This window comes from Lissotriton helveticus, chromosome 4_1 (genome assembly GCF_964261635.1).
Source record: "Lissotriton helveticus chromosome 4_1, aLisHel1.1, whole genome shotgun sequence".
In the NCBI taxonomy this organism is placed as follows: domain Eukaryota; kingdom Metazoa; phylum Chordata; class Amphibia; order Caudata; family Salamandridae; genus Lissotriton; species Lissotriton helveticus.
The window spans coordinates 1,606,484,058-1,606,502,823 of record NC_136063.1 but is presented as its reverse complement, the minus strand read 5'-3'; the positions used below and the strand labels follow the sequence as shown (position 1 = coordinate 1,606,502,823).

At 39.4% G+C, this 18,766-nt stretch overlaps 1 protein-coding gene across 2 annotated transcripts in view; it reads right to left on the bottom strand.

The window, feature by feature from the left end:
• The window catches only part of TBX20 (T-box transcription factor 20), a 140,305-nt gene that overhangs the window by 37,161 nt on the left and 84,378 nt on the right, over positions 1-18,766 (bottom strand). Inside the window, exons 6-7 of one of the 2 annotated variants that reach the window (XM_078688227.1) lie at positions 17,850-17,926; positions 5,984-6,040 (exon numbers count right to left, since the gene is read on the bottom strand). In XM_078688227.1, the coding sequence (XP_078544353.1) occupies positions 5,984-6,040; positions 17,850-17,926 (134 nt within the window). The remainder of the gene's footprint in view (positions 1-5,983; positions 6,041-17,849; positions 17,927-18,766) is intronic. The other variant, XM_078688228.1, reaches the window with a different exon arrangement.

Genomic DNA, 18,766 nt, shown 5'->3' with positions numbered 1-18,766 from the left:
AATAAATTGTGAATCTCTACCTATATCCCAAAAACTGCATTTCGTTAGCATGCAGAAACGTTTCACCTCAGCATATCAGTTCACTGAGAAGTATTTTTTTAAGTAATAGTTTGCAAACACAAGTTTAGAAACATTCATGCTTCCCTCAACCCCGGCACAATGCAAATAGTGAACTGAGAGGTAAGTCAGTTATCATGTTCACTGTCTGAGTGGCCTGGGTTGCTATTATCCTTGAACCAGCAGTAGTGGGAGTACCAGCTGGGCGGTGACGTGGGGAGGGGGAGGGGGAGGGGCAGGGTGGGGGGGTAGTAATGTATGGATTACGGAGCTTTACAGGTAAGTAAACATATAAATAAATAAAACTGATTTTGTTGCGGCACTGCATCGCATTTGGTGATGCAGTGGGTGCAACTAAATTCGTTTTATTTATTTATATGTTTACTTACCTGTTAAGGTCCGTAATTCATACATTACTACCCCCCACCCTGCCCCTCCCCACGTCACCGCCCGGACGGTACTCCCAATACCGGCCGCGGCTGCCTTGGACAACACCTCTCACCCTGCTGGCATGAATGCGACCCTCGGTCACACGATAGGCCAAACTTTATAGCCCCCTGGAAAATGTGTGTGAGTACCTACAATCAATTAACTGTCCTATTTCTTCCTGTGTAATGCCTCCCTCCAACAGTTTGGCCATTTCAGGTGAGAATTTAAGTAACCATAACTCAGAAAGAAACTGGTCTTCTGCTAAGGTAGTGCATAATATCCTGGAGAACATAAGTTTTTATAAAACTAGCAGAAGACAGAAAGAATATCAATCAGATGTGTCACTATCCAGCCCTGCCTATTTTTTAATGCTCATAGGATAGAAGGCGGTCTGCTTTTTCCCCATGTTCATACAATATCGCTGTTTTGGGCAAAATAATGTTTTCTCAGTCTTTGAAGTATATAACTTGTTGAGGTCGAATATTGCTTTTAAAAGACCCAGGTTCTCAGGTACTGGCCTTGTGGTATATTGAGCTCTAAGAAGTGATACGTTCTACTCTAAAGCCGTCTGTTTAGCAAATGGTCATCGTCTGACATTACATTTCCTTGTTTAATTCCTTCTTGAAGATGTCCAAGCTATAAGAAATGTGATGCACTTGCCTGCAGCCTTACAGGCTCGTTTTTCCCATAGCAACATGCTGAAAAATGAAAATCAAAAACTTAAAGATCACAGCTGTATTTCACTAACACTTTCCAAGCTGCATGAAGAGCAGTGGGAAATGATAGCGTTATTGGATGGTGTTCATGGAATTATTTTTGACTCCAGCTTTTTCCTGCCCTTGCTAAGGCTCTGCGATAAGCTTGGAAGGGTTCCCAGATAAAAGAAGACATCGGAACTGGATTGAGTCGAAGACAGACAAGCTAAATCGGCTTATGAAGTAGGACCATAAACATCTGGAATTGTCACTATCGCAGAAAAGCGAAACAACCTTTCTAATCTGTGGAGTATCTGAGTTGATGCATGAAAAATAGAAAGTAGCAGCAGTAGCTGGAAGATCAAATACATTTACATTGGCACTGCTCTCAGTAAGAGAGAAAGCAGTTGAAGAGGGGGAGGATTACGTCAGATTAAAGCAAGTGAGCTACAGTAATGCAGCGAATATTCAAAAATATGTCACTTATATCCCAGAATTATTGTTCCATGAACTGGAAGATCCTTGTCTCATCATTATATGAGCCAGGATATACATAATGAAGAGAGGAAAAGGACAAGCAATATTATGTTACAGTAATCTTACAGGCATCCACTCAAAATGACAAATGCCAGGACAATTTGCAGTTAAGGAGGATGTTGAGACATCCACTGGGTTTACACTACAACCCACATTCCTTACACAATGTTGATTAAACTTCAGGAAACTTGCATTTTTCCCGGGAAAGGCAGCGAGTGCAGTGTGCTATGTGTATGTGTCAGTCAGTCAGTCATTCTTTGTTTTGTTAATCAACCATAAAAAAAAACGATCATCATAAAATCATAAATTCATAGGTAAACAAAATCATGCATTAGAATACAGCAATAGAAGCATAAAAACAGATACAAGATACTGATATTCAAATTCAGTTAAAAATTAACCGTCTCCGGCTCTTAAAGATAATTTTTTTAAAGTAATTGCTGCAAAAAAGTACTAATTCATGTAAAAAGTAGTCGTCTTGTGGATTGTTTTAAAAATGTGTTACAGCAGAACATATCTCAATTATTTGAAGTTGTTGCAAAAATAAGGCTGATCTGCATTGCATAAAACTGTATTTCTTCAATAACGGCCTAATATATACTGTGATCTAATCTCTCTATAAAATGTACAAAAGAAAACGTAATGTAAAGCACTCTGCTGAGACATCACATCATGCGGACAGGCCATATGGTCTCTTGAACATTCACCTATCTTCAGGAAAGCAACCAAAAAGAGAACAGTGCTTAGTCGGAACTAGGTCAACATACGCCTATCTTGGGAGTAAGGAACAGCAGAAAAATAATTTGCTGACTCTCCGTACTTGGAAGCAAAGAATGAGCAACACTGGTGACTTTACTTGCTTCCAACTGAGACCCACTTCTCTCTGCATGAATACAGGAAAAGAGTCGTGATGTAATACTTGGGGATAGTAAAAGAGGAGCCAGAACTATAAAAGTATCAGATTTATCTAACATTGCTCACAGGGTTTTTACATAGGCTAACCATGAGATATGAGCTGCATGGTTGAGAGAAAGACAATCCCAAAGCACGATCCAATTAAATGGAGTTTCCAGCTTTGTCCATATAGCATCCCACAGCAAAAGGGGCCAAAGGCTAATAAATTATTCCTGGTAATTTATACCCATCTCCCAAAGACATATAGAACTTGGACAGCTAAATGCGATAGTCTTTTTAGAAAAGAATGTTCGAATTTTCGACGACTCTCACACTGCACATACCTCCACACACCTGTTCCATTACAAGCCACCGAAATTATTTAAGGGGTTTTGTCACAAATTGTTCACAAAACAATAGACTCAGTGGGGCTATCAAGTTGCTGTTTCCCCATGACTCTCTGATTAACCCAATTCCCATCTGGATCACACTGTATATCCAGGCATGACAAAGACTAAACTTTCCCAATTGTTGTACCCTGTGGTACATGAGGGCAAGACTTTGCAGACCGTCGATCAAAAATCGAGGAAAAAGATGAATTACTTTTTAAATCAAGCTCGTCTATCTAGGAGCAAAATCATCTGAACGTTTTGCAGACCAATAGCAGTCCAAGACATCAGAATGGGAATTAAGAGACCACCAAGTTTAGACATATAGTGACCTTTTTGGTACATTTTTAGCCATTAATATACCAATGAAATGGAAAGGTCCCATACCACACCATTGTTTGGAACACTCTGGGAAACAAGAGTGGGATGCCAAGAAAGGGCTGATAAAATCGCTACCTAAATCATAAAAAAACTTCTAGGAGTCAATCAATGTCATTAATTCCCTCAAATTGGACAAATCTGTTAGCACTATAGTAGTCAGTTAAATTCTCGCAATTTCAATGTGTGAAATCTATGAGTGATAGCCTCACAATACACACTGTTTTGCTTGCAACAAATTACTTTAATACTTTATTTGCAATTTAGTTAAATGTTTTCTATACCACAGAGTAGACTCTGTGGTTTTTAAAATGGTTAACATTTTGAAGTTCTGTTCAGAGCACAGATGTGCTGCTTTTAACAGAATAATGAGTGCTGACAAGCTATATTGCACTAATAATTACACTTACAAAGTAGTAGCCTCAAAGTACCTATTTCTAAGAAAAGTGTATCGATAAAATGCACCATGGTTTTAGCACTCAATAATTCTTTTTTTCGGTGCTTTTTGTATCAGTGTATACATTATTATCTGCATTTATTTATGGGTATTTCTCAGTAAGCATGTATTTATGGAGGTAGACAGTGAATACGGGATTAACATCAGAGGTCACAATTGAAATAGGGTCCTAACTCTCTACAGGACACCCCAAAAGGATAATTGAGCCTTTATTCCTGGGGTGAGCATCATTCATTGCCTCTCGATCACAGCTGCTGCAATCTGAAATTATTACATTTTCCCTTCCAATTAGGCCTACTTAAAGCAATGTGGGCCAAATTCACTTTGTGTGTTTGCTGAAAATTCAGGGGCAGATTTAAAAGCCCCTTGCGCCACTTTTACGTCACCTTTCTCCATGTTAAACGTGACGCAAAAGTGGCGCAGGGGGCTTGTAAATCTGCCCCTCAGTGTTTAGGTACATTCACATTTTTTTAAGTTCACCTAAACGTTCGTCTTATTTCTTGCTACAGTGTAACAAAGATTTGTTACATTCTGAGCTATGTTTACAACAATGTGTCAATTAAAGAACCTCCAAAGAGCATGAGTGGGAATTCACAAACTACCATGTTGCTGACATACAACTGACATAAGACTTAACTGTTTATGTTTAGATGTTATGGCTTGGCAGTTCGGGCTGGACTGTTCCCATGAGGCACAGGGTCAAGACTGATTTGCATATGGCCATGTCTGAACTGGGGTGGCTTGGTGAGCAAAATAACGATAGATTAAACCTAGATCTGTGACTGGGGGTGAATGTTATGCCATTGTGCAACATTCCGTCCATCATCTTGTGTGTTTAGATGTTATGACAGACATGGAAGGAGCAAAAGTGAACATTTGAATATCTTAACTTCATTCATCTTCGGAAATATGTCTCTCTATTAGAAATAGAAAGCTTATAGATGTGGCCACAGTAAAAATGTGAACATTTTAAAATACTACAAAATATGTTGAAATATCCTGCAAATTGGAAAAGGTGGTCCCTCAAATATTCTGGATTATAGGTGGCTTTTGTGGGCTGAACCCTCTTGAGTGGGAAGATGTTTGCTTCTGGTTTATGGACTGGTGGTGAGGCTGAGAGAATAACCTTGAAAATATTGTAGGGTATTGTACTGGATTATAATTTTAAGATTATCATCTGGGATAAATATCTTATCCTAAATATGATTTTAAAATATCACCTTTTTGGAGTTAGCAGTACATCAGATGTGACAATATTATTTGTAAACATTATTTAGGACACAATATTTATGTGAGACAATATTTATTTTTCTGATATTCTGACATTCAACCATAAAAAGTATTAAAATGGACATCCACAAATATCCTTTATTATTGGAGTACAACATTTTGGCTACCATATTATGAACATATCATAATTTATATTTGTGGTACTATTGTTACAATATTAGTGTTGTGGTTCTAATTATAGCTAACTGAATATGCCTAAACCCTAGCAGTCTTCCACACCGATCTGTCAGGAAAGTTCCACTTTTTTGGCAGGGCTTTACAATTCTGAGCTCATCTAATAGAATGCAAACTGTTCTGCCCTCATGATATTTTCCATCTACCAGGTGCCTACTACCTCTCAGTTGAGGACTTTAAACGCTATCAATATAAAGGCTCCCTGTAAAAGTCTTCAATCGCTGTTAATTTCCATTTGGAAAAATAAGGTGAACACAGCATTTACGACAGATCATGCAGCCTATAGGCTAAAAAAACTTCACAACTCTGGAAGCCAAGGACAGTGTCTTATCCCCTGTTTTGCAATTCTTGAGTACTTCAAATAACAAGTGGCTGCAAATATGGACAAGTACTACTCAATTTGTCATGTCTCTTGGTGACGATTTGCCTTCTTGCCACCTTTTCCCTCTTTGTAATCTGTTTAATCAAAATCTGGGATAAAGACTAGTGCATATTTTTGTTGTTAAAATTCTGTGTATCCAAGAGGTTTTTTGGGCATGGGTAATATTATTAATGTTGATCACAGATTTGTGTACACATACCCCAACTATTGTTGCCAAACATACTTCACATAAACAGCATTTCTGTTTCATCCAAATCGGATCCCCGTGGGGCTCACAATGAGAAGATTTTCAAAAACATACCTAGAGCTACCTCTGTGGTGCATGGCCATGCACACTGACTTGCACTCTGTATGACAGCTTCAGAGAGGGAGAGGGGAGAAGGAATAGTATTATTAGTAGTAGTAGGAGAATTAGAAGCCACCATTTACAATTGGGTAACATCAGTAACAGGGATGCCGAAGGATTCTTTTAAGATTACACAGTTATTTGTAAAGCAGAAATAAGAGCCAGCTACCCTTCATTCAAGCTCTGAACACAGTAATCAAAATTTAAAACACAAAACCACAGGGAAAAAGATCTATCGATCTATCTGTCACTCCATCTGCCTGTGTCTATAGGTTTATAATATATAAGTAAGTAACAAATGTTTTATAAGCACACTGTTTCTTTGAGTTAGTTAATTGTGTCTCTTTAAGTCAATTGAGAAATGGCCTATTTGCTTATTTGCCGTCTCACTTGGCTGTGTCCACCCACATGCCTGTCTGTTTTGAACTGAAATCTGCCTGTCTGTTTATTTCTGTTTCTATCAGTCTTTTAATAACAGGAATATACAGGTGTGTGCACTTTTCCGCTCACCTCAACTTATTTAGATAAGGGCTTTCTGTAACAATATGCAAATATGATGATGGGTTAATCAAAAAAGAATAGTGACCGCAATATTTTATACAAACTTGAACCTTAAAATTATTGTCCTGCTCTTTAAGCATAAGAGTCTTATCAGTATGTATTTCCATACATATGTTCAGATGTAGTGCCTTTCTTGTGCAACCCTCCAAAATTAAATCACCCGCAAAATCACACTGTTTGGTTGTTCCGTGGCTTTAAATGAAGTCCCACTGGCTATTTCACAAAATAAGGGGGTTGCCATATAACTGTATTAGATAGCAATATCCCCTGGAGGTTATTATGTCTTTGGAAGATGAGTGGTTGAAAATGCCATCATTTGTATCTTAAAATTAAGTTCAATTGGATAGAAAGACCCTCCGAATTCACATTTTGAAAAAAGGGCGGTTTGCTGGTTAGAAACATAATGTAACTTAGGGCACATTGTAACTAATAGCTTGAAAACATATTTTCACATAACTGTTCCAAATTTTCAATAATATTAGGGAATATCAGCAAAATTACTTTCATTTGTTATTTCTATGATAGTTTGAGGCTGAAAATGTGTTAGAAAAGCAGAATTTGCAGCCCATTAATCGAAAATGCAATATTTTTCAGTCAGTGATTGATTAGAATATATCACATTTTACTGCGTGCCCTTGGTAACACTCATACTTAGGTGACTGGTAAAAACACATGGGGAATAAAAAAAACGGAGAAATGACACAGATTGAGGGCAACTCAAGTCACCCCCTTCCCACCACACTAAAGATTGCCATAGGGAATCCTTATTTAAAACTTGTTGTAGCATAAATAAACCAAATGATTCATTTGCTGCACAATTTTAATTTAAATTGGCTAAACACCAAAGGTTTTATATGATACCCAGATGCAACACTTATAAAATTTTCCAATACATCATGATCTGCTGACTAACTCTTATCCTCACAAAAGGTATTTTAGGGGATGTTTACTTTCTAAGAAAATGTTGATGAAAACATACCCAACACAATCTTCACAGAACATATTGTCCAAGAAATTTGGCTAAAAGGCATACCATGGGACATATTAATAGAAAGTGCCCCAGGACACAAGGGGCATATACGCCTGCTGTGTGTGCCCCCGTGTCACTTTGATATTACAGAAGGGGCCACAGATGTTTGTACGACCCCTTCTGTAATATAGATATCACTGGCGCACATCTCAAGAATATTTAGACAAAACAAGGGATCCCAGGGCGCAATGTGCTATGGACCTTGGGTAGTTACTTAGTTTTAAAGACAGTGTTAGACAAAGGGGAAATCTAAGAAAAATTAACATAGACCAAATGGAGCTATATTTTATAAGAAATGTCCAGCCGGACAATTTATTGTCTTAATACAACCAATCATAGGACAATTTAAACACGGAGTGTGATGGAAGCAGGACACCAGCCGATGTCAGGCCAACACACTAGGGAAAGACAAACAAGGGAAATAATAATTTTGTAGGCAATAACAGGTCATCTGAAAAATTGTCAATCATAAACCAGATAATCCAGGAATGTACACATGTGCATGTAAAATTAGTATCAGCTATGCATTTACTACATCTGAAGTCGACGACGTTTCGAACCTTAAACAATATCGGTTGAACCGATTCCTGGATTATCTGGTTTATGATTGACAATTTTTCAGATGACCTGTTATTGCCCACAAAATTATTATTTCCCTTGTTTGTCTTTCCCTAGTGTGTTGGCCTGACATAGGCTGGTGTCCTGCTTCCATCACACTCCGTGTTTAAATTGTCCTATGATTGGTTGTATTAAGACAATAAATTGTCCGGCTGGACATTTCTTATAAAATATAGCTCCATTTGGTCTATGTTCATTTTTCTGAGATTTCCCCTTTGCACATCTCAAGAAGGCACTCCATGCAAATATGTGAATCTCTTCGACTCTGCGTCCCTTCGTATTATGGAAGAGGGAACAGAGGCAAACATTAATTTGGGAGATGCACTGAAAGTGCGCCACAAAAAGGTGGAGCACTTTCAGTGCATCCCTTAAAGGCAGCCCTCTGGAGGGGAGAAAGGGAGTCCCATGGAGACCCCGGGCATCATATTGCAGGTGGGTGCAGTAACTCACTGTACCAACCTGCAAGGAGATCTCTCTGCCCTCTTAAAAGTGCAGGCAGATTGCTGCCTGCACAGTGAAACATGGAGTGACGTTGAAGCAGCCGCACCATATTTCACTTGAAAGCGACACTGCCCCCAGGACAGCACGAGTCCACTGCTGCCCTGGGGGCATTGCATTCACTGTACTATGGCCCGCTTTCCCTGTTTGCGCATTGGCACACCTATTTAAAGGTGCACCATAGAACAAATAGGGAAAGTGCACCGGATATGTAATATGGCCCCAAGTATAGGTAGTTATACTAATCAGGATGTGAATTCATCAGGGTCACCTACTCTTTTTCAATAAGCAGTAAGCGTCTCTGTTCAAATCTAACTTTCACTAACTTTCATTTTCTGTTCTTATACTTTATGAGTACATAACCCGTGATATAATGTGACAGAAAATCTACTTGTAAAGAGAAGGATAGAAAGTTACACTTATTTTCTTTTCTTTGACAGCTATGTTATTCCTAAGGTTAAACAGGTCTACTCTGCTTAGCATAAGAAAAACATTCTCTTCTCAGAGATATTTTTTTCATAAACTTCATGAATAGTCTTACCAAATGGCATCTTTTCGTTTTCAGTAAGTTCTTTAAAAGTCACAAATATCAGCCAATCATTTTCCAAAACTGTACTAATTTTGTACCCAATATCTTTATTCCATATTGAATAGACATACTGATTTTTTTCTCCAACTATCTTTCTTCAATATGTAGTAAATTAATACATGCCCCTTATTGTCATATGTTCTGCGGTATAAAGAGAATGACGTGATACTTAATGTGTGGGTAGTTCTCCAATAACAAAGTAAAGCAACAATTAGTAAGGAAGAATAAAAAATAAAAAATATATATGCTTAATCTATTGCTTTGAAACTCTATATGACCTGTAGATATCATTGTGCTATCTCTCAGTGCCCTCTGTCCATTGGAATGCATGTGGTATGAAAATTGGGCCTATCCCTAAGATCACAATAATTCCTTCAAAAATTGGAACATATCTATAAAACATTTATTTTTGGGGATTACCGAGCCAAAGGATTGACCACTTCTGTCACAGAAGCCAACCCCTGCCGCTAAACTTGTCCAGATAAAAACCTTCCATGTAAAACTGACCCATGCCTTACCTGAGAAACATCTGAACCCAAGAGGAGGCTATTTTTGGAACAATCAGTTGATTTCTCCACTTGGACAAGAAAGCAAAATGGCCATTGTTTGCAAATCTGCTAAAATTCCCTCTTGTGCTGCTAAAACGCCAGCAGAAAATTTCGCCTGGGTCCTACAAACTGATTCAACAGCTGTCATTCACAATTGTCTACACCATCTGAAGTAGCAGTAAGTATGATCCCTGCGCAAACAAATTATTAAAAAGAACATTTCACTTTACCGTAGTGTGATATAATGTTTAGATTTTGCACTCGCTTGCAGGATAACTGCAGTTACACAAAATATACTTTCTATATTTGCAATAATTGCACTTTTCCCACACAATTTTTAATGGAAACTAAGGTTGCTGAGAGTTCATTGTGTAAACAAGATCTTTACTTAGGCTTTTAAATGTGAAGTGATGGTCATCTGTAGTGATTTAGGTGTGAAGGCTTTGATGGAAGCTGGTAGTGCCAAGACTCAATGGAATGGACTTTCTAAAAGGCAGCTGCTGTCACATTAATATTTCCTGTTCATGGGGGGGGTTTACAATGGCTGACAGGCAACATTAAGCGTAATTAATCATTTATACAAGTATGTGTAAGGTAGTAATAAACATTTGTGGATGCATTTTCAGGCAAGAGTTGGATCATAGATGAGTAACTCTCCTTACAAGGAATTTTCCTTGTTAGCATGCACCATGATGGTAGCTGCAACACAAAAAAGTGCAAATATATGTGTTTTTTACTCTGGCTTCTATCAATATCTCTTTTCAATCGAGCATCTTCACTAGCCAACTTTCCAATCCCAAGACGTCAATAATGTATGAAAGTATTGAGAATCTCTTAGTGGTCTAATATTGTCAAACACATTCTGCTAGTTACACGTTTTAAACCACCTAACCATAGTTCATTGTAAAGGTTAACTTCATTATCAGCCTATCATCCTGAATTTTGTCTCCTTTGCTAATTTGGTTGTGTAGTAGCACTACATAGTCTTCCCATTCCGGAATTTATATCTCAACACACAATGGACTATATAGGTAATTTAAAGTTGAAAGGGCTGTTCAACCGCTCGCCAGGCAAGAGTCATCAGTTCCTCAAGCTGTAAATAACCTTCCTTCTTGTGTGATTCCCATTTGCCTGATGGGGACGCCACTACCTATAGAGCAACTGTGGTTATTTGAAAGCTGAAACTTTGCTGAGAGTGCACCATGGTGCTCGGATCTTGTTTGGCAAACACACTGTTTTAAGAAAACATAAAAGCTATAGCCCAGGCACACAAGAAATGTTCTCCTCATGTGTCACGGTCACTGTCTAATTTCCCTGACCAGAACTGCGGTCTCTTGCAAGGAAATATAGTGATGATCACCATGCCCAAATTAGACTGGGGCATCCATCACTATGACCTGACTGCTCTATTCTCAGATGGGCTGCCGTGTCATTGGTTTGGAGTGGTAGAGTCAGCTGTGGCTCCACTGGCTATGCCACTGCTGGTGCGATCCTTCCAACTTCTCCAGCTGTAAACAACAATGTATAATTGGTCACCACTCTATAAAGGGGCACCTGAGCACCTTAGAGGATGGCTGTAATGGATCTTCAGCTAATAAATACAGAATTTCCGACTTGCCTTTTCATCATTGCAAAGCCACATAATGCCTGTATGACTTTCCAGGAACAGTTTGTTACAAAGTGGACAAAAATCTCCAGGCATTGCAGGGTCACTCACTTGAAATGTAGTCTGGTAATAAACCTCACATCAAGTCAAAGTCATGCTAAAGAGTTCTTACAGTGCCACAATTTCTATTCTCTTCATCTGCTTGTTTCTACATCTATACCTCTAATGTTCTCATTCACTCCAATGCATGTCTCTATTTGTCTGACTGTTTTTCTGCCTGTTTGCTTGCATGCCTTCGTATTTGCCTGCCTCTTTGCTAGATCAGTAGTATCTCTTTCATTAGTTTCTGATAGGGCGCACATCATGTCAATATCACATCTACTAAACTTTAAATAATTCGGTAGCCACTTTTATTATCTTATCATTTACTAATTAATCTATTTGTTATAACTAAATATTGCAGTGATTTTAAACAATGAAGCGTCATAAATAATACCAAATAATTTGCATTAGAAGAAAGCAGCATATGCCTTGTAAGAAGATGTTGAGTACCACACCTGTCTTTGGGGTGTCTGATTTGACCCAAGAGCAGCATGTCTCGCTTAATAAAAATCCTACATGCATAAACAAACAAAAAGATCGGATTCACCTACTCGATAATTGCACAGAAAATACTATATTTCAGCCATGCCTGCCTGGCGGTGTAGGCATGAAATGCTGCATATTGTTAAGTACTGGGGAATTTTCGATTTGTCGCATGCAGAAGCTGCAAATCTGGGTCACAGAAGTTTAAGTCATCGTACCACATATTTACAAATTAAAATCCTTCCCAATTAGGTTACAAAAGTGCAATTTCTGTCATCGTGTAATAAAAAGATGTGTTTCTGTCCCAGTTTCGCCTTAAGGAAGAGTCATAGAGGCTGTTCTCAGTCAGTTACAGTGAGCAATCCGATTATGGCGGGGTTTAGTGCAGTAACTGACTCCAGACTAATTGAATTATGTAATGTCTCCAAAGATCAATTCGTGTGATTTGTGTCCTCCCCACGGGCAGTTTAGGAAAAGTAGACTTAAATACCTGAAAATGAAATCCAGAGGTCTGCCCGAGTTCACACTATTCAGACCCTGGCAAAAAATTAACTGATAATGAACAATCGTTTGTTTTATTTCTCACGAAGACCGGGATAGTTTCATAGAATATGATTGCTTTTAACAGCTTTATGTCATTTTTTGCTCCCAAAATTTAAAGTTACGGCTTAAACACGAAAAAGCCTTTTTCACTCGATTCACATATTTTTATTTTATCACATGTGTGTTTACAATTTAAAAAAATGCATCTAGGACCTTGAATGCGAATGGCCTCGATTTTTATGATCCGTACTCAAACTGAACTAAAAATTATCTGGAGATGACCACACCCAGTAATTACCAACTTTGGTAAAGACCACACATCCGGTTTAATTTTCAGTAGGTCAAAGCTTTGTACTTTAATGGGCAGTAAAAACCTGGTAAATAAAGGTTCATGCCGATTTTTGTAAAAAAAAAAAAAAACATCAAAGTCTGTGCGTTATTTTCCATTTAAAGGGCAAAGACTTGTAATCTGAGGTAATTTTCTCACCTAATAAATTCGAAACACCTCAGTGTTGGTGTTTATCGGGGGCGATATTATGTTATGACCCAAAAGTGCACTCACAATCGAGGCCTTGCTCATTTGAAATCAAATTGCAATAAAGGTTGATTTCACACATTTGTATCTCTGTATTATTATACATACATTTATATTCTGCTGTTTGGTTCTCTTTTCATCTTCTTGGATTGGTGCATGCATGAAATTGCACCTCACTTTTCATGTGGATTAATTTGACCTACACTGGTGCTGATGCTTGCTCACCTCTGACATTAAGGTCCTTTTGAAGTCACGTCTACTAGTCACCGCATGCCGCCCGTTGAGAGGCATATTGAGGCTTAACAAGAATATAGATGGGCTTGGAGCCTACCCGTTGCTTAATATTGGCTGGTTTTCTTGTCTCTCTCATTTGCCTGGTTCTAAATCATGTCCCAGCTGGTCAATATTGTGTTTGTCCCTCGCATGGAGCATTGTTTGTTTACAATCTCTCTGATTGGCTGGCACCACGGCTTCCACTGCTTGCTTTTCAAGGAGTACTTTTTTTTTCTTTTGTGTGAAGGACTCTATTAGAGTGCGTGTTTTCAAGCCATCTCCCCTGTGTACTTCTCTTCCCCTGCACTCCATGTTGCTCTTGTTTGCCAGAGTCCTTTTCCCTGCCCTTGTCCCTCCTGCGTTCACCTGTGTGCTCCTCATTAATTCCCCCACCTGCCCTCTGTGTTGCTTCCACCAACCTTGTGTTGCTTTTGACACAGCCCTTCCCTGTTACTTTTGCGTTGCCTCCTGTGTTGTTTCAGCGTTACCCCGACCCTCCCCTGCGTTGCTTCTATTTCCCCTACCTGCTCAGTATAAAATGCTTTTCAGCATTTAATTACTACCAGGGGTGGCTCCTCCGCTAAGGCTGAGGCGCATCACCCCACTGCTCTCAGAGCAGTGGATAAGGGTAAAATAAAATGATAACATTATCATCATTTTATTTTTTGTTGATTCAGGGCTGGGTTAGGGCGGGGCGGGGCTGGTGGCACTGGGAAGCGCAGTGGTTCATACACACTAAGTGCGCATTACTGCTTGGCTGGCCGTCTTGGGCAGGCCAAACAGTCATGCGCACTTAGCATGTTCTCCACCGGGCTGTAGTGCACAGCGTGGGTGGAGAACATGAACAGGCTCCCCATCCCTGTATGAGCGCTGATCCATGGCGCTCAGACCAATCGCAACATTGCAGCATTGTGATTGGCTTAGGGGAGCCTGCGTGCTTCCGGGACATGTCAGCAACGACGGAGAAGAGACGGAGGCGGCTGCGAGGAGGTAAGAGGTTTTTAAAACAAATATTCTGTTCCCTTCCCCCACCTCCGTTCCGTGCCAGCCACCACTGGTCATTACAATAAGAAAAAAAAAGCACCTGCGTCATCTTGTAGGTATGTGCAAAAAGTGGTGCATGTGCTTACAAAGTGACGCGGGTGGCCAAAGCACAGGCTTTCATTTTTTTTTTTTACTTTAGCTTTGCTTCACAGTGTGACTAAAAAAACATTGGAAAGCCAGTTGGCTACAAACAGGAGACCTACTGACTTTGCCAATGGTTTTTGGATTGTGTTGTAGCACTGAGATTTTCGGTAGTCAAATGATGGCACTGCTTCAAAGCCATGTTCCTTTTTGGTGGGATTGGTGCAATAGATGTTCCTGGACAATCCTGACATTAGTGTTGATTTCTTCAAATTTGTTGTCTAGCACCCAATGTTTATGGACTTCGATTGAGGTCATGACACCCATTTGATATATTTCATTTCATGATCTGTCAGATGGTGAGGATGACGTTTACTAAATCATAAGGGACACTGTTCCTGGTGTAGGGTGCGGTATGTCACCCAGTCTGAAAGAGGAGGTAAAGCCTAGAATAGAGGAGAGGTAGAAAAAAGGGGGGTGAAAAAGAGAGAGAGGCAGAGGTTCATCTCCAGTATCAAGGATCCAATCCCGAAGGGGAGGACCAAGTCTTGCCTCCTAGTTGCCCTCACAAACCCCGAAGGATGATGCTTCATCATCTGGCTTTTTTTGCTCCTCGTCGTGCCGGCCCTGCAATGCCCAACGGGCCCCCGAAGGATCTATTTTTCGGAGATCTTTTCAGAGAAAAGCCCTCAGGTGAGTGTGGGTGTGTGGGGTGGATCCAGTGAGAAGTGTTGGTGAGGTGCGTGCGGAGGTGGATAAAATTACCTAGGGTTTTCCACTACTGGGTTATTTATTTGTGTGGTACCCCTGGTAAGTTAAAAAACCAAAGGGTTAGTAAGTTACAATACGTTATAATATGCCAGTGTAAATAAACACAAGGTCAAAGGATGACTTTTGACCACTGTTGACTTTAGTATTTCAATCAAGTGGCATAGAGCTGAAAGGCTTTCTGCGCCAATTCCAGCCAATAACTTTCTTACAATATTTTATTTCGATTTTTGGGGTTTAGGGTGTTATTATAACTGGATGGAAAAATACTTGTCTGTTTCTTATTATGAAATATTTACTTTTTATTTTATTAATGTTGATTCACCAAATTGGTTTGGCACCTGGTGGAATGGGTGGAAGTGACATTGTATGAACAGTGTAAGTAAAGCCATTGCAGGAATTACATCAGATGAAAATTGACCCCACTAACATCACAGAAGTGACCTCACAGAAATCTAAGAATAATAAAACAACAAAAAGCTACTAAAGAAAATAACTCAGTTTGTAGTTACAAGTCATATAATAACTATTACACTGCCCAAACATCATATATCCAGACTCAACTAAGATGGTCTCTTTATATAAAAGCCATACTGAGCCTGCACACAACAATTTTGGATGAAATACCTACAAGATTGTTGTGTTACTGTGAGCTCTATCTGATCTTTCTTCCCCAGGTTCTCTGCCACACCATAGTTAACAATATGAGTGGCCCGAGGATAGAGGGACAACAATGGTTTCTGGTGCTTCAGAGATTCAAGAGGGCTTTGACAGTTATATCCCAATTTGTCCCGTGCATCTGGAAATGAAATGGGGATGTGGAGCCTCATATGTTGATGTAGAGCCTCAAATGTGCTCTACACTTACCGGTTTAGATTGACTACATGTAAAACCGATCTATTCTTTAATCAGGTGAAAATATCAAAGGATATATTATTTGCACAACAAGACATGATGCAAAAACAGTTTTTGCAACTCGTCCCACCCTTTCATCATAAAACTCTGTTTTTATAGCATCTTTCGCTCACAGAAATCTCTTAAAAAGCGTTCATAATATTATTCTTCAAGTCGTTCACATTTGCTTATATTTCTGAGCATGCAGCATCATATAGTGATTAATATGTTTACATGTTTTCCTCTAAAAAAATATTTGTTTTAGAATCTGCCCCTACCACTCACCACCGGATATATAAATGCAGAACCTATTTCATACCTGCTCATGGTTCATGTAGCTCAGCCTATAGTTCACCACTTCTCCAAATGAGGGAAACATTATATTGCCAGTAAATTGCTGTGGGAGTCTATGCAAGGCTTAGTCTAATTTAAATGTAATGTCTTTAAACTCTTTCATACCAATGTTAAATTTAAACATAAAGTTATAATTTCAATAATCTATGTTGTTAGTGACTTTTAAATTATGTCATGTACATACAATGAACATTAAGGGCCTGATTACGATGTCGTGCGGACGGGCTGCAGTCTCGGGACTGACCAACCTCCGGTCGGCTGCCCTGACACCGCCATTACAATGCGACTGCACATAGTGAGGTCGCATACTCCAATTTCTCTATGGGAGCTTGTACTGCGACCATAAACCGACCTTAGCACAAGCTCCCATGGAGAAATGGGAGATTCTGGTAATCCCTGCACCGTGTGACAGGCATCCCAAGGTGCCTGCCAAACGGTGCAGGAATTAACAGGGGGACACCATAGGTGCCCTCTTGGCCTCCAACAAGAGGCTATGGAGGATTGGGGGCCCTGCTAGGGGCCCCCAAAGCCACTTTCCAACAGGCTTTCCATGTCAATCACTTTAAAGATGTGACTATGAGTAAAACGGTGTGAGCACCTTGTAAAGAGTCTGTGGCTAAAAACAATATTGCGTTCTATTACAGAAGCTAGAAAGGCAACTAGTAGTATATTGAATGATTCAGGTTGACATTATCAAGTGTAATGAAGACGCATTATTACAATCTGACACAGACAAAGCTGGAAGAGACATAGAATGCAATGTACATACCCCTCTTCAAACGCGGAGTAATACTCATATTGCTATGTCAAGTCGGTGCCTTTTATTAAACCCGTTTACTATAATAGATCAGGACCATAGATAAAAATACTTTTTTTCATGGAAAGGGGAGCGTTGCAAGTTTTTTGTGAGTGAGTATGCCTTATACATTTAAGTTACTTACTACCTTATTTTGCTCATTAGCTCCATGTTACTGTAAATAACTTTGCACTTTGGTCTTTTTTCCGGAATCCTTACGACTATATTTATAAAAAAAAGTGCAGCAGCTGCCCAGGCTCCTAACAAATCTCTTCCCAAAGTTTGTCTTTCTGCAGAAGGGCAGTTTACCAACTGAACATCCTTGGCATATTTTTGTTGGGGAGTGGAGGCAGAGGCCAAAGGAAGGGGAGCCGACTACTATATACAAACAGATAACATTAATAACCACAACTTCTCCGGGACTGTGCTGATATTTTCCTTATAAGCATCCCCTCTTTATCTTATCTGCTCAGAAAGTAAACACAAGGTTCCCATTACCTCTCGATATCAGTGAGTCTGGAGGAGTCGCGGAATCCTTTTGCAAAGGGGTTGCTGTCAATTTTCAGCTTGGTTATCTACAAATACAAGAGACACACAATGTTATAGTTTTTTTTGTTGCTCTTTTAAGGTTTCACCTTACAACCTAATCAGCGACTAATCCTCTACTTTTCAATGCTAAGTGGTACATTCACTCAGATTCTCTCTACAGCATCCATGGAGCAGTACTGTAGGACATGTTGGTCTGCAGCAAAGATGGAGTCTTGAGGGAGCATGATAGATCCCCTCAAATTAAGTAAGAAATGAGTATGTGCGCTGGGAAGGTATCCAAACTGCTCAGAGGTCAATCTTAAAGTAGAGAAAGTGAGATGTCTCCAAAAATATTTTAGGAGATCCCTGTTTCGTCTCACCCATCCGTAATCCAATGGGCAATAACGTTTCGATTTCTTTGTGTTCCGTGTTATGTACAACTCTAGGATTGCCATCCGTCTGGCCTCTTTAGCTTGATGTAGCCAGAGTTATCCTTTTCTCTTTTGACTGCCCTACTTCATCCACCCTTTTCCCACACAAGGAGATGGTGTCCTCTTGCGTGCAAACAGCATGACAACTCAGTAGATGCAGATTCAGTTAATAGCAAATTATATACTAGCTGGTGGGCAATTGGTATCAAATTATATACTAGCTGGTGGAGAGAAACCTAGGTGTTCCTGTTTATTTTGGGGGGCAATATTCTATTTTGTGGTGATTTTCAATCATTTAACTTGCTATTTGTTTGCAATTTATGTTTTGTTTAATTAGTGTGTCAATTTATTAATATTCGCAATGCTGTTATCAAATGTCCTTTTATCGAATCGCAGCAGAGTTTTTGGAGAACAGTTAGTGCATCATCTCAAAACATGTTACTTAATTAGGTCACA